Consider the following 13,330-nt stretch of genomic DNA (forward strand, 5'->3'; position numbering starts at 1 on the left):
GCCACCTGCCAAATTTGGTTCCATTTGCTTGGTTAGTTTTCGAGATGTGCCGAAATTTGTGTTATTTGTATGGGACCCCTCCCTTCCAGAAGAGGGAGGGGTCTCGAACTATCTTAGTCACCTTTCCCGGCCCCTGAAACCCCTATATAAAAAATTTTACGCCGATCGGTTCGGTAGTTTCCAAGCCTATATGAATCAGACAGACAGAGCTGCATTTTTATATGTTTAGATTGTCAGATAAATTAAAGTAAAATAAACAAAAAAACAAATCAATGCGTACCGTACCACACAAAAAATGTAGGATGCTGTGTGAATAAAAAAGTCATCGAGCCGTTAACGTTCTGAATAAGTTCTGCAATACAAAATTCAAAAGAAATATTATGGGAAGAGGGATACTTTATTATACAGGCTGTTAAAAAGCGTATAAATATTGAACCTTATTTTGATAATACAGACCAGCGTTGTATTAAATTTTCGCTCTGGTAGGCATCGGACAACTCTGTTCGGATTGGTTATATAATTGGCTATCAAATTTTCTCGTGAAAAAATCAAATTTGGACGTGTTGCCAGAATTGAACATGTCCTGTTGTTATAAAACAAAAAAATCACTACACTAAGAAAAACTAAAATTGTTTAAAGTTGAGTGAAAATGTAGAGCGTATATAAAAGCGCTTACAGCCAGAAATCACGGGTTTAAGAAAAAAAAAAATCAAAGCTTTCGCTTTGGCAAAATCATGTACATTTTTCAGAGCAGTTGAAAAGCTTCAAAATTATCTGCTATTTAACATAAACAACGATTGATTAATAATAAAACAAGGTTGAGCTTAGAGTGAAAAAGTAAAAAAAAAATCAGATCTTATAAAGCAATAATAGATTGTTATGTCGATTGCAGTGATTTCCAATTTTTTTATTCAAGAGCTGTTTGATTTCCAAAAAAGCACACTCTTTCAACAAACATAATATTTATTTAAACAGAGCAAAGATCAACAAAATAAAAAAATATTATATATACTTTTGATAAAACCTTTTCTAACACTTTATGATTTGCCTTCACTTTGTTCCGGAGTAAAGCAAAGCAAAGCCTTGGTGCTACATTCCGTATCGGAATTTGACCTTCTGTTTACTATACACAGACTTCGCAAACAACCGTTAAGTGTACAGGACAATTGCGGGGCTAGCGCTACGATCCTACTGACACTAACAGTCTCTCCCAAGTCAAGACTCGAACCTACGACAACTGGCTTGTTAGGCCAGCATCGTACCTCGAAACCAGCTGGGGAGGCTGTTCCGGAGTATTTGGTTTTAATTCTGTCCTAATTCAGAGAATTTTACCTCTTGACTGAATAATAATTATAGAAGAAACCTATTCCAGCTATCGGAGTTAATTCGCCAATTTGAAACATACCGCAATCACCCTATCATCAATCGATTCTGAATGTTGTTTCAAAAATAGGTTCAATTTAACTTATTATTTTAGTCACTGATTCTGAGTTAGTTCAAAAAGCGAATGAATTAGTATTCGCATACTGTTGACACTATTTTTTCCATTGAAAAAATGTCTCTTTGATACTCGTAGCAAGTCGCTTTCGTCACCTGAACGTCAACTCCTTGAACGAGCAGACAGACATGCCAAAAAAAAAACAATCAATCTCACTAAAAGTCTCGGTACGCTCTGCGAGCATGCCAGCGCTGCTGAAAATAAAAAAGTGCAGAGTGCACACTTCAATTCAGTTGATAGCATATTTCGCTAGTTTGCATCAATAGCCGTCGTCACTCGTCCCGGACTTTTCCGCTCAGTAAATAGCGACCGTTCGAGTGAGCGGTTTTTTTTTTGAAGTAGAATACTTCTCTCAGGAAGTTCGGCTACATAGGGATGTGAAATGAAAATCTAAAACCGAAAAAAGTGAAAAATATGTCCAATTTCAAATGCTAATAAATCGGTTAGTATTCGATGGATTTCCTTCGTTCTTACAGCAATAGATTGGAAAAATCTTCTAAGATTCTTCCCAAAATAAGATAATTGTAATTTTATTATTCACACTATTGTACTATTGAAAATAGTCAAGCCTTGTCAAAAGCGAAAAATTCGACCTCTGATTGGTCGTTATATGCTTGCTTCCCAAGCACGGTCGACAGGATCATATACCTTGCAATTCAAAACATGCTATTTGGCCTATATAAGAGCCTGTTTCAGCCGGAGCCGCTCATAATAGTTCTAGACAGCGACAAGTCGTCTTTCCTTAGCAGCAGCACTAGCCCTGTGGTTGGTCACCACGTCTCAGGAGCAGCGCGGTTTTTCTCAGCGTGTGTCGCCAGACAGCCATTATTCCCCCCGTGTTGGGGCAGCATGAAGATTGCCATCAGGAGATCCAATTTTGGAAATCAAAATGCCTTTTTGAAGGCAAATAAACAAGTCATTGAAAGTTAATAATTTTTGACAACGCAAGCAAGCATCCTGGGTTGCATCACAGAACGGAAGGTCAACTTCAGGTATATGATCGAACAGAAAGTGCACACAAAAAGGACTGAAAAATGACAATTGAATTTTCTGTGCTCTCGGGCAATATATATTTGTCGTGTACGTTTATGCCGCTTTGTCAGTGGTATAATGTGGAATAATTTATTCGATGTTTTGAATTGACGGTTATTTCAACAGTTTAACCCGTTTAATACAATCTATTGCGTTCGATGCAGAAACGTTTTGGGTAAAATTCGCAATTATTCACATTTGTGGAGTTTGTCATATTAGAATAGTGTAACGAAGGTATTGTAATCGGCAAATGTTGATTTGAAACACGAGCAACAATCAATGTTATTGAAAAATCGTGCGTTTTAAAACGTTAATGTTGCAATTCTTCCATTTACAATTGTACCATGTGTCATAGACGGCTATTTTTGAAAATTGTTAAAATTTAAAATGCAGCTCGTGAGTTTTTTTTTTCAACTAAAGAAAGTACTTTGAGTTTTAAAATATCATGGAACAGATGGATTTTTAACGCAAATTTTCCGAATATTTATAATAAATGAATCACATTTTTATTCGAAAATGAAACTTATAAACTATTTTCATCCTCTTATTGATGTGACATGCGACATGCCATTTAAATAAAAATAAGCTGAATAAGGTTAATTAAAATCAGGTTAGCTTCTAGAGCAACGAATAATGCGATTGTAAGAGGTACCGGTTTCATTGTGCAGTCTTTTTTTTTAAATCTGATAAAAATCTAATCGTGATTCGAAAAAATGCGCTCGAGCAGGCAGAAATCAGTAAAAATCTGCCCACATTTTGAGAAAGTCATAGGGAAAAAAATGTAGTTAACCTTCCCGCATAATCAATAACCATAAAACGTGCCTAACAACTAGTTCGGGATATAGTTTCGACTGTATGGGGTATCGTTAAACCATATGGATTATCATCCGTTTATGGTTATTGATTATGCGGGATGGAGATTGAAAAAAACCGCACATACTTGCTATTCAAAACAAATCATCGTTTTGCTGACAAATCTGGTATCTTTGCTGACAACCGAAAGTGACAACCTTACAGAACACTAAAAAAGGATCGAAATGCGTCGTAACCTGAGAATACTCCGAAGTAATCAATGTCATTTTTTTCGAGTAATCAAAGGTAACCATCAACAATCAATGACAAATAAACTCAAGTACGAGTAGTAAAATTTATTTTACTATTTATTCACTTTTCGGGTTTCTTGCATGCATTTGAATGTCGTTCCATTTTGACATAAGAGCGCTTTTTAGATGGATGAGGGCCCAACTAACAAACCCCCGACTAAGGAGCAACCGGTAAGCGAATCACCATTGTATATCAATAGTGCCTTACCTCTAGCGTTCGTTCATATATGGAAACATTTGTATAATACATAACGCGCTCAGGGGAGAGGTGGAGGAAAGGTATCCAGTGAAGTGTTACACTGCATAAGACCACCATGCAAATTTGCGTTACTTAGTTGATGGGGGTTTTGAAAATTGCCAAATTTCACGTTACGTAACATACGAATATTCTTTAAGAGGACTCTAAACGAGATGGTAATAAGAGACTTGAAACAAAAGATGCGACTATCACTTTATGTAACTCGTGTTAATAATCTGATTATATTTACAGTTAAAAGGAGTAGATTACTGAAAAACAATAAAGGAACAGTTCTACAATCATCTATGCCGGTATCTGAGTCAGCTGTTTCGAAGAATGCTAGGGGCAAGACACTGCGTAACCCAATAGGTGATTAGTAATCCTAACAAAAAAAAAACAACCGGTGTCATCTTGCAACCTGGATAGCTCAACCCAACGCGTGAAAGTCCTTCACTAGTTGGGCAACGAATTCAGTGCAACGAGCAAAATTCGATTGTATTCATTGTTACTAAGTGTTTATCGTTGCATTTTCAGACACTCCTCTAGTTACATCAAAACTCTTTGAAGTCATATTATCGTTGTTGTGATGTTGGTGTATAGAAACATAGTAAAACGGTATGTCAAAAGTACAACCGGCTTTATTGCAAAAAAATGCCAAAGACTAAAGTTGTTTATTAAAACAACCGATGACCAAAATTCATCGCATCTTATAATATACTATTTCGATGCATTCAAATTATAAATCCGGTAAAGCTACATACCTTGCTACTGATATTCATTCATTTTAGAAGCAATTCACAGCTTGAAACACATGAATTTGCGATTTTCATTTGCTTAGTTAGTAAGAATCTACTAACAAGTAGAAAAAGTTATTTGCTGTCGCTTGGTGATGCCTCGTCTTCAACCGTACAAAATAAAAAAACGCTTCCCCGCTCGTGCCTACTTGTTGATCAAACCGTTTCACCATGTCCTATACGCTATGGTTAGGAAGTTAATGTGATAAATAAATGATATATATTAATATATATATCAACCATTACACAAATATTTTCATGAAATGAAGTTGTCAAGCCCCTAGAAATAATGTGTTTTCCTTCTTACAGATGCTCAGCAGGGTTAACCTGTAGTGTTTTCGCCGACAGATTTATACCAGTGTGTTTGATTGATTTCGATAAAAGTAGTATAAATTTTGTTTATTTTCCGTGTAAAAAGCGTTCTTTCCACCCCTAGGGAGCGCTGCAAAGTTCACTGAGCACTTAGCAGTTTTCGTATCACAGATGACCTTCCGTTCTGTGGTTGCATCCTAGCAATTTAAATTTGTCGCACCCGTCTAATTTACTGAATGTGAAATAGCTTCCACAGTGCATGTTGTCCGTGTATCTTAGTTCCCCCAATGTTAGGGCAGCTCAAAGGTTGTAATTAGCAACCGATTTTGAACCGCAACATGCTTTTTTCAAGGCAAATAAAAAAATAATTGAAGGTTAATAATTTACTGGCATCAACACAAGCAGACATTCTGTGCGGGATGCAATCAAATTCTGTTGTAGTTGTTTAATTTTTACTTCATTTAGTAAACTTCCCACTGTAGGGGCAGCGCAAACGCTGCGATCAGCATAACCGACATTGAATAATAAACTGCCCTGTTAGTACGCATTCACAAAAGCAGTTAGTTCGACTATGCAGAGCTAATATGAAGTCGATTCAATCAATCAGCATAAACAGAATTTCGTCGTCTCCCAGCTGCCAAGTTGCAACATGATGCAACACGCAACAGCGAGCAAACGAAATCGCTAGATGTTACAAACCGCAATAAGATACGGCTTAAAACCGTTGCGTGTGTGAGAGCACCATCGGTGTTTATTCGCTGGATACACTATCTACTGAACGCAATAATCTGCTTACATGCGACACGGGGACGGGAACATTTTATTCAACCAAGCTGCACAACACGACACAAAACATGTTATTTTGTTGCTTCAATGAGAGTGCTATCGGTCCGGCTCGACAAGAAATCATTTTTGTGCATCCGTGCTACGAAACTGAGGAAAAACTTTAGAAACTGAAAAAAGAGGTGGAGCTTATCAAATGATCGCTCTGAACCAGAATGAAGTCACACATATTTTTCAAGTTATATCATTCCACCACGTACGTAAAATAATTCATTCCTATTTTCATCCCTATATAAGAGCCTGTTTTAGTCGAAGACGCTCATAGTAGTTCTGAACAACGACGACAGCAGTTCTCCCTTAGCAGCAGCGGGAGCGAGCAGTGGGTACCATCGATAGCGGATAGCGGCCACAACTGTGGCATGGCTGCGAATAAGCGTAGCAGTTTCAGCGGATCTCACCATCGATAGCAGCAGGGCCAGCAGATGCAGGTACAGCGGATACCAATGGCGGCCACAACTGTGGCATGGCTACGGATAGCGTTGCAGTTGCTCAGCAGTTGGGCCAGCGTATAGCGGCCACAACTGTGGCATGGCTATGCATAGCGTAGCTGTTGCAGCGGGTATATCAGCATCGATAGTAGCAGGGTCAGCTGATGCAACGACACTCCCTTCACTAAAATGCTGTTTCAGTGTGGTAGCGGGAAGCATCAGCAGCAGGCTTGCAAGAAGTGAATACATCAGCCAGCAACTTCCTCTAAGGCCTCTGCCATAGTAGACGCGAAAAGCGGCGCGAACCGATTCGCTCGGCCGTAGGTTGATGTACAGCTCTACTGATGGCTGTAGTTTTCGATGGACTTCCTTCGTTTTTGCAGCAATCGATTAGAAAATCTTCTAAGATTCCTACCAAATGCATGAAATTGCAATTTTATCATTCGAACTATTGTACTATTGAAAACTGTTAAGCCTTGTCAAAACACAAAATTCGACCTCTGATTGGTCGTTATACCGCGCTTTCCCAAGCACGGTCGGCAGAGTTATGGACCTAGTAAATTGGGAATGCATCATTTTGGCCTATATAAGAGCTTCATCAGATAATAAACAAACATTTCAACGGATATTAAATTGAACAACTGAAATTGATTATTTGAAGAGTTAATATTTTCTCGTTTTGCGCTATAATCCAAAGTTAATTATCTTCATCTACATGCATACTCTGACTATTATTACGTGTTTGCGTCGCTTAGTGTTTGGCTACGGTCATGCAGAACGCAAATAACGGCGCGATGCGATTCGGCAAGACGAAATCTGTTGAAATGTATAGCTCTACTTCGCCTTAAAAAGAGCTGTACATTTCACCACGGTAAGACGAATCGCATCGCGCCGGCATTCGCGTTCTGCATAACCGTAGCCTTTGTTCCGTTCCCGTTCAATGATGTCGTATTAAATGTGCATATTACAATTCGGCAGCACTTCAACTTCTCATTTGCACAAAATTTAAAAATATCCAATGAACTTCATTCAAAATATCAGATAAAAAGAAATTACAATACTGCCAATGAACGGTCAACGTTTATTTACTAGAAAAAATGACTGACACGCAAGCGGCCAGGTTATCTTTCTTGTAAAAGTATTATACTTCAACCTTGCGGTCGTGGCTTTGCATACAACCTTCTTGTTTTTTTTTTTTTTTCACGAGACCGCAGAGGACGGGAGCGCGAGGGTTGCTTCACGGTGCTCCGACATGATTGGAATTTTCAAATAGACATTTCAAGCGAGAGGTTTTCGCTGCTTGCTTGCCAGGTACCTGCTTGTGTGTACTACGTCTTGCGGTCGGTCAACTGGCAGAACTTTCCTGTGGGGTAAAACGGACGAAAAATAATGAGAACGCCAAATTGAGGCACGTTCGGACATAAAATTTATTCCAATTTTGCTTGCTCCTTCGATACGACGACGTCGATGGCTGCGGTGGTGGATTGCACTGACCTTTGCGTTCAAGCGGTTGCAGAAACGTCAGCAGGTTGGTAATGCTGCCATGGAAGGATTGATGCTATATTACTATTTAATATCACATTCATTAGTATAAATGGGTTTGGGGTTGTGAAATTGAGGTATTTGCATTGCATTTTTTTTTCTTACTTTAAGGCTTTTGTTTCGCTTTTTCCCCCGGGGTATAACATAAAGCATTTATATTAGGGAAACAATGCAATTGCTCTGCAAATAGGTTGTAGCAAGTGTATAATTAAATTGAAAATCCGCATCTTAGAGCTTTGTACATTGAATGGATATGCACCGTACAATCCTCAATGCACAATGCAGACAAATGGAATTGAGCGAGTTTACGATATCCAACCATGCATCCTTTTCCTACAAGAGGAGCTAAATTAACTTCACCCACCCTCTTTCAGCCCCCTTTGACTCAAGGTTTGACGTATGAATCTTGATGTTCGTTTCCTCCGCCAGCAATCGCTCGGTACACATGACTGCGTTCCTCTCGGTTGCTATATAGTGATGACGACAGCGACGGATCGGCATTGTGACATGCCATTCCGGGGTTGCCGCATTCATTGTTGGTGTGTTGCTGTTCGGAAATGGATTTCTGCTTGAGCTCACCGACCGGCGGTGAAACTACGGGAGGCTGTGGTAAAATCCTTACAAGTGGATTCCTTCGGCACAGGACAAACTCCAAAATGGCGCAGTTTCCCGACGCAGGCTTTTGTTTCGTTGAATTTCGTTAAAAAAGCTCGTTTTTTCATTACTCCCCATTCCACCTCCCCCGACTGTCTGAGAAACGGATGTGGGTACGATCCTTTTCAGCAAGTGAGTTGTCTAAAGGCCTTTCCACGCTTTCAGAAATGTGTTCCGAATTGAATCCCCGCACTAGTGCGTGTGCGTGTGTGTGAATATAAAATGAGGATCCTTTTTCGTGTCGTATCCTTTCTGCGGATTGTCCGGCACCTTTCGCAACAAAGGAACCATTCCAGCCAGTCCTTCACATGTTCGGCGAAACTCCTAACGAGAATGATTTGCCTTTGTTTGCGGCGAAACAAAAGGATTCCGAAAAGACCACAGAGCCACATACTCACTTAATGGCGGTGACGGACGGTTCAATTGTGTCCATTGCTATTTAATCAGATTTGCACACCCAACCGGATTTAATTCGGCTGTATTGCCACCGCAGTTGAGGTGAAATCAAGCCCAGAAGGACTTTCAAGAGGCGAACAAAGATGTTAAGCTGTAGTAGTGACTATCCAGGTTGAGTACGAAGTTGTGTACAGGTTCCGTTCGAGTTGAGTACAACTTGATTTTGCATTTTGTCATCCTCAAATTGAAGGGATTTCGAGATCCAACAAGAGCAAGGAAGAGGTGTGATTGCTGAAATCTACGATTCATTAATAATAAATACGTAACGATGGAATCTCGAACACCAACAACGAACAACGAATGCGTGGGTAAAAAATCTACACACAGTGGCATGTTTTGAGAGGTGCGTGGAAATCTCGCCTGAACGTGAGAGTATGCTGTCAGTTAACTTTCCCATCTATTCTGACAGTCTTACACAAAGCCAGACAAACGTGATTTGCCATTTCTGTTTATAAATATTCAACTTGGCGCAAATATAAAAAAAATCCTGTTCATGCCGCGGTTAAAAGGTAGAAACAATGCTTTGTACATTGTTTAGTGTTATACACCAGATGCTCTTTTTGTTCACGCATTCACCTAGAGTAACTGATGTATCAATTCTTGTCAGTCAAAAAAAAAAAAATAGTAGCATGTAAATTTGATGTATTTTTCTTGTGCGCTTTAACGTTCTTAAATCAGTGGCAATTCATCAACTATACCAAACATACCTACAATAATATGAAATTGTGGCAGAATGAGAAGTACATCCTTTGGGTGAATAAGCACTCAGTTAGGGAAGCAAAATGATAAATTGAGTTTGGGTGAGTACTTCTTTCTTTTTTTTTTGTATCATCCAAGGATTTTATACGAATGAAACTAAAATTGAAACTGTGTTATTTCTAATTAGTAACGGGTAACTAAAAATCTGTATTTTTTAAAGAAAAACTGATTTATTTCTCATGAAGATACATTCATCAAGAACGTAAAAAAAATATTACCGAAGCTTCTAAGTGGCCTTCCGATGAAAACTAACCGATTTTACGGACATATTTTTTACTTTTTCCGGTTTGAAATTATAATTTTGCAGTTCCCTGAAACAAAACCACATATTTCATCGGGCGAAAACGCAAGCATTATTTATTTAAAATACCAATAGTGAAAAATGGTTTCGGCAACGATAACCACACCATAATTTCACCATCTGAATTGAATTGTTAAAGGCAGCAATAAAAAAAAAGACCAGCGAACAAATGTTTGTGTATAGTAATGAAAAAAACCACGCAAACCCACATAAGCCATCGTTCAACAGGGTTCTTTTCTCTGGAAAACGGAAATCGAATGGCACTCTGCCAATTGTGCCACCAACCCCTCGCTGCTCTGTCTTTCGCCACTAATGATCGATTTATATTTTCGGTGCTCACTGCTTGAGTACACCGTAAATGCAATTTCGCAAACAACGTTGCATCAACAGTTGGCCTTTTCCCTGGCAATGAGTGGGCTTTCATCGCTTTGCTGTTTCAGCATAATGATATTAAATATTGTGACAGGCGTCGGAATGGCTGCACGAATATGTGGACTGCACTTTGTAGCTCAGCTAATGCAATCGAATTTGAGAACCCATATTATCAATTGTAATCTATTCGATTGTTTGTGATGAAATTTGTTCGATTATTCTCGTTTTTTCTTTTTTGTTTTTCAGGACGGGCAAACTGCACTATCCGACTGACGTTTGCGGACCACTGTTTGAGGAAGAGCTATCTTTTTGGGGCTTAGATTCCAACCAAGTAGAGCCGTGCTGCTGGATGACGTACACTCAGGTGAGAGTCTGTCCTTTTTTTCTGTTCTTTTCTTTGCGACCAAAAGAATGAGAAGCTGGTTTATTGTATTCCGCGAATAAAATACGCTTGACCGACTTTTATGTCTCCACTCTACAGATTTTATTGCGCACGTTTCAACCATGAATTTTGCCCCGAATAATGTAGTTATCTTAACTTATTTACCATCATCAATTCCGGCACATAGCTCCAGGACAGCTGTAAAGGAATTGCGATGTGGGAAAAGCATAAAAAGAAACAATTTTCCTCGAACGTATAATCCATCCGGATCATTGACTTTCCTGTGTTATCCCATGCATATTTGCAACATTTCCGAATGCCGGAAGTCTCCAAACCGCACATACTGTTGCAAATTTTCTCCGGCCAATCGCACAATTCAAAGGGATCCTTTTTCCGAAAACGTGTAGATGTTTCTGGTACAATTTTCTGCCCCATTCCCGCCATCTTCTTTACACGTGCTCTAGGTCGCACTTGAATAAGCACAATAAGCGAGAATGGAAAAAAGCATCAGGCACCGACGACGTTTTCTTCCACATCACACCGGATGAGTGTCATTCTGCTCCATTTACATATTTACTTGTTATACACAATTTCCCGTTCGCCAGCTAGCAGTTCACTGTCGGACGACAAGGTATCATGACTGCTTCTGTAGTACACCCTTCCCCCCAACCCCTTTTTCAATCACCCCGGGTTACCTCTTGCCATGTGCGCTTATTCAGCGGTACGTACGACAATTGAGCAAACGCTACAATATAGTGAGAGAGAGAGAGAGCGTTCTGTATGATGGGGAGGTCCTTGCTAAATTATGTGCCCGTCAATTGCAGCGTCTTTGTAGTGTAAGTGAAAAATGATGCCGAAGTCATGCTTTGCCTTACTGCCTAACGCCACTGAGAAAGATTGGAACGATTTTTTTTTCTATTGATATGACAAACTGATGATTAAAAATATGTTTACGAACATAATTCCAGCCATCAAGCGTTGCAAATACTAGGCACATCTTGCCAATTGGAAGGAATCGAATATTATTGAAATAGTTACCTACTTTTGTATAAGAACTTTCCAGTAGGTAACGGTTATGAGGACATACGAAACAACACAAATTTTCGAAAGTAACGATGACCTTCTTGGAAAGCAAGAAGACTTTCTTCACATTTTCAATAAAATTAACCAAAATGACAGCCTCTTCTGAGCAACAAAGTATTAATTTCGAAATATTTTTTCCAAAAATTCCTTCAATGAACAACAGAATGTGACCGGCATACTAATGCCATAATTTCAAACGCACAAAAAGTTCCAACAAAATGGAAGAAACCCACCATTAATTTAATTCAATCTAATCGTCTCATCTCAGTTAATTGAATTTAATCATCTTTCTGGGAAATTCTTGCTGGTACGAAATTGCGAGAAATGGATTTTTTTTTTGGAAATTTATTCAACTTATTACGCGGCACGATCGTGATAATGTCCTTCGCTCATAGAAATCAGCAAGCAAATTCCCCGTAGCCTCAAGCTTAGGCTTTACCTCTGAAGAAATAGTTAGTCCCCAAAAAGGCTTAATTATAAAATACCTGGACCAAATCAGTTCTTCGTAGAATGGTACACATTTTTTTGTTACATTTTTATACTTTTCGCCTGAGTAATCGAAAACGTTTTGTCTGATATGGAACCAGGCACTTTTGTCTTTTTGATTAAAACGATACTTTGTATTTGCACTCAACTAAAGAATACATGACCATTTCACAGCTGTTTGAACCATTTTGACTCATGCGTTTTTATGAGGATGTATCTGACTTTTTGACTTAAACAAAAATATGGGTCATTCCATGTCAAGTGTCCGAGGATATGCATCGACCATCTCCGATTTCGACAAAAATTTGTGAAACGATGTATTTTGGGCCGGAACTTATAAGTACAAAGTGTTGTACCGATTGGTGGACCCCTCGGCCAATGGGACTGCCTCCACTTTTTGCGAATTTAGCAAAACACCTTTTTTATATTGTGAATATCTCGGAACCCTGAAGAGCTACAGGTGATATAGACATATCATTTTGAAGGGTTTTAGACGTATAATCGAACTACGTGGTCAATTTTTGTCTGCAGTGTTGCCAACATTGCATTTTTTTTTTTCAATTCAAAACTTAATTTGCAATTTCCTCAAAATACCCCCCTTCGATTTTGATTTTGACCACGCCAATGTGTTAAGCAGACGATTTTACTTCGGAATCACTTATCAGCAAAAAACGAAATGTAGCGTTCCAGAGATACAGCATTATCAAAATTGCAAGATTTTGGATTTTGTCTACGCACGAAAGCGCTTCTGCATGAATTGCTGCAATCTTAATGGTATCCTAGCAGGCGTTTGTGTAATTGAAGAGATGTACCTTAAAATCCAGCTCCAGAATCATTTTCACGAAAGGTTACAGAAGAGTTTTGGCTACACTTTTCGTATTTGAATTCAAACTGTTTTTTGTTTAATGTACACTTTTGTCCATGATTCGAATTTTGAAACCAACTTGTGACATTGTTGATAACGTGAAAAAAATGCTGATTTCAGATTTCATTTCATACTTTTGCATATTTACATTCAAGACCACATGCTCAAACAAATCTTCGAAC

The 13,330-nt window shown here is 38.8% G+C and overlaps 1 protein-coding gene across 3 annotated transcripts in view; it reads left to right on the top strand.

The window, feature by feature from the left end:
• LOC129733351 (potassium voltage-gated channel protein Shaw) overlaps positions 1–13,330 on the top strand; it is a 325,848-nt gene that overhangs the window by 256,260 nt on the left and 56,258 nt on the right. For all 3 annotated transcript variants that reach the window (XR_008729460.1, XM_055695164.1, XM_055695163.1), the window contains one exon: positions 10,579–10,696. Coding sequence is in view for 2 of the 3 variants with exons in the window: in XM_055695164.1 (XP_055551139.1) it covers positions 10,579–10,696 (118 nt within the window). In the remaining variant the exon portion in view is untranslated. The remainder of the gene's footprint in view (positions 1–10,578; positions 10,697–13,330) is intronic.

This window comes from Wyeomyia smithii, chromosome 3 (genome assembly GCF_029784165.1).
Source record: "Wyeomyia smithii strain HCP4-BCI-WySm-NY-G18 chromosome 3, ASM2978416v1, whole genome shotgun sequence".
In the NCBI taxonomy this organism is placed as follows: domain Eukaryota; kingdom Metazoa; phylum Arthropoda; class Insecta; order Diptera; family Culicidae; genus Wyeomyia; species Wyeomyia smithii.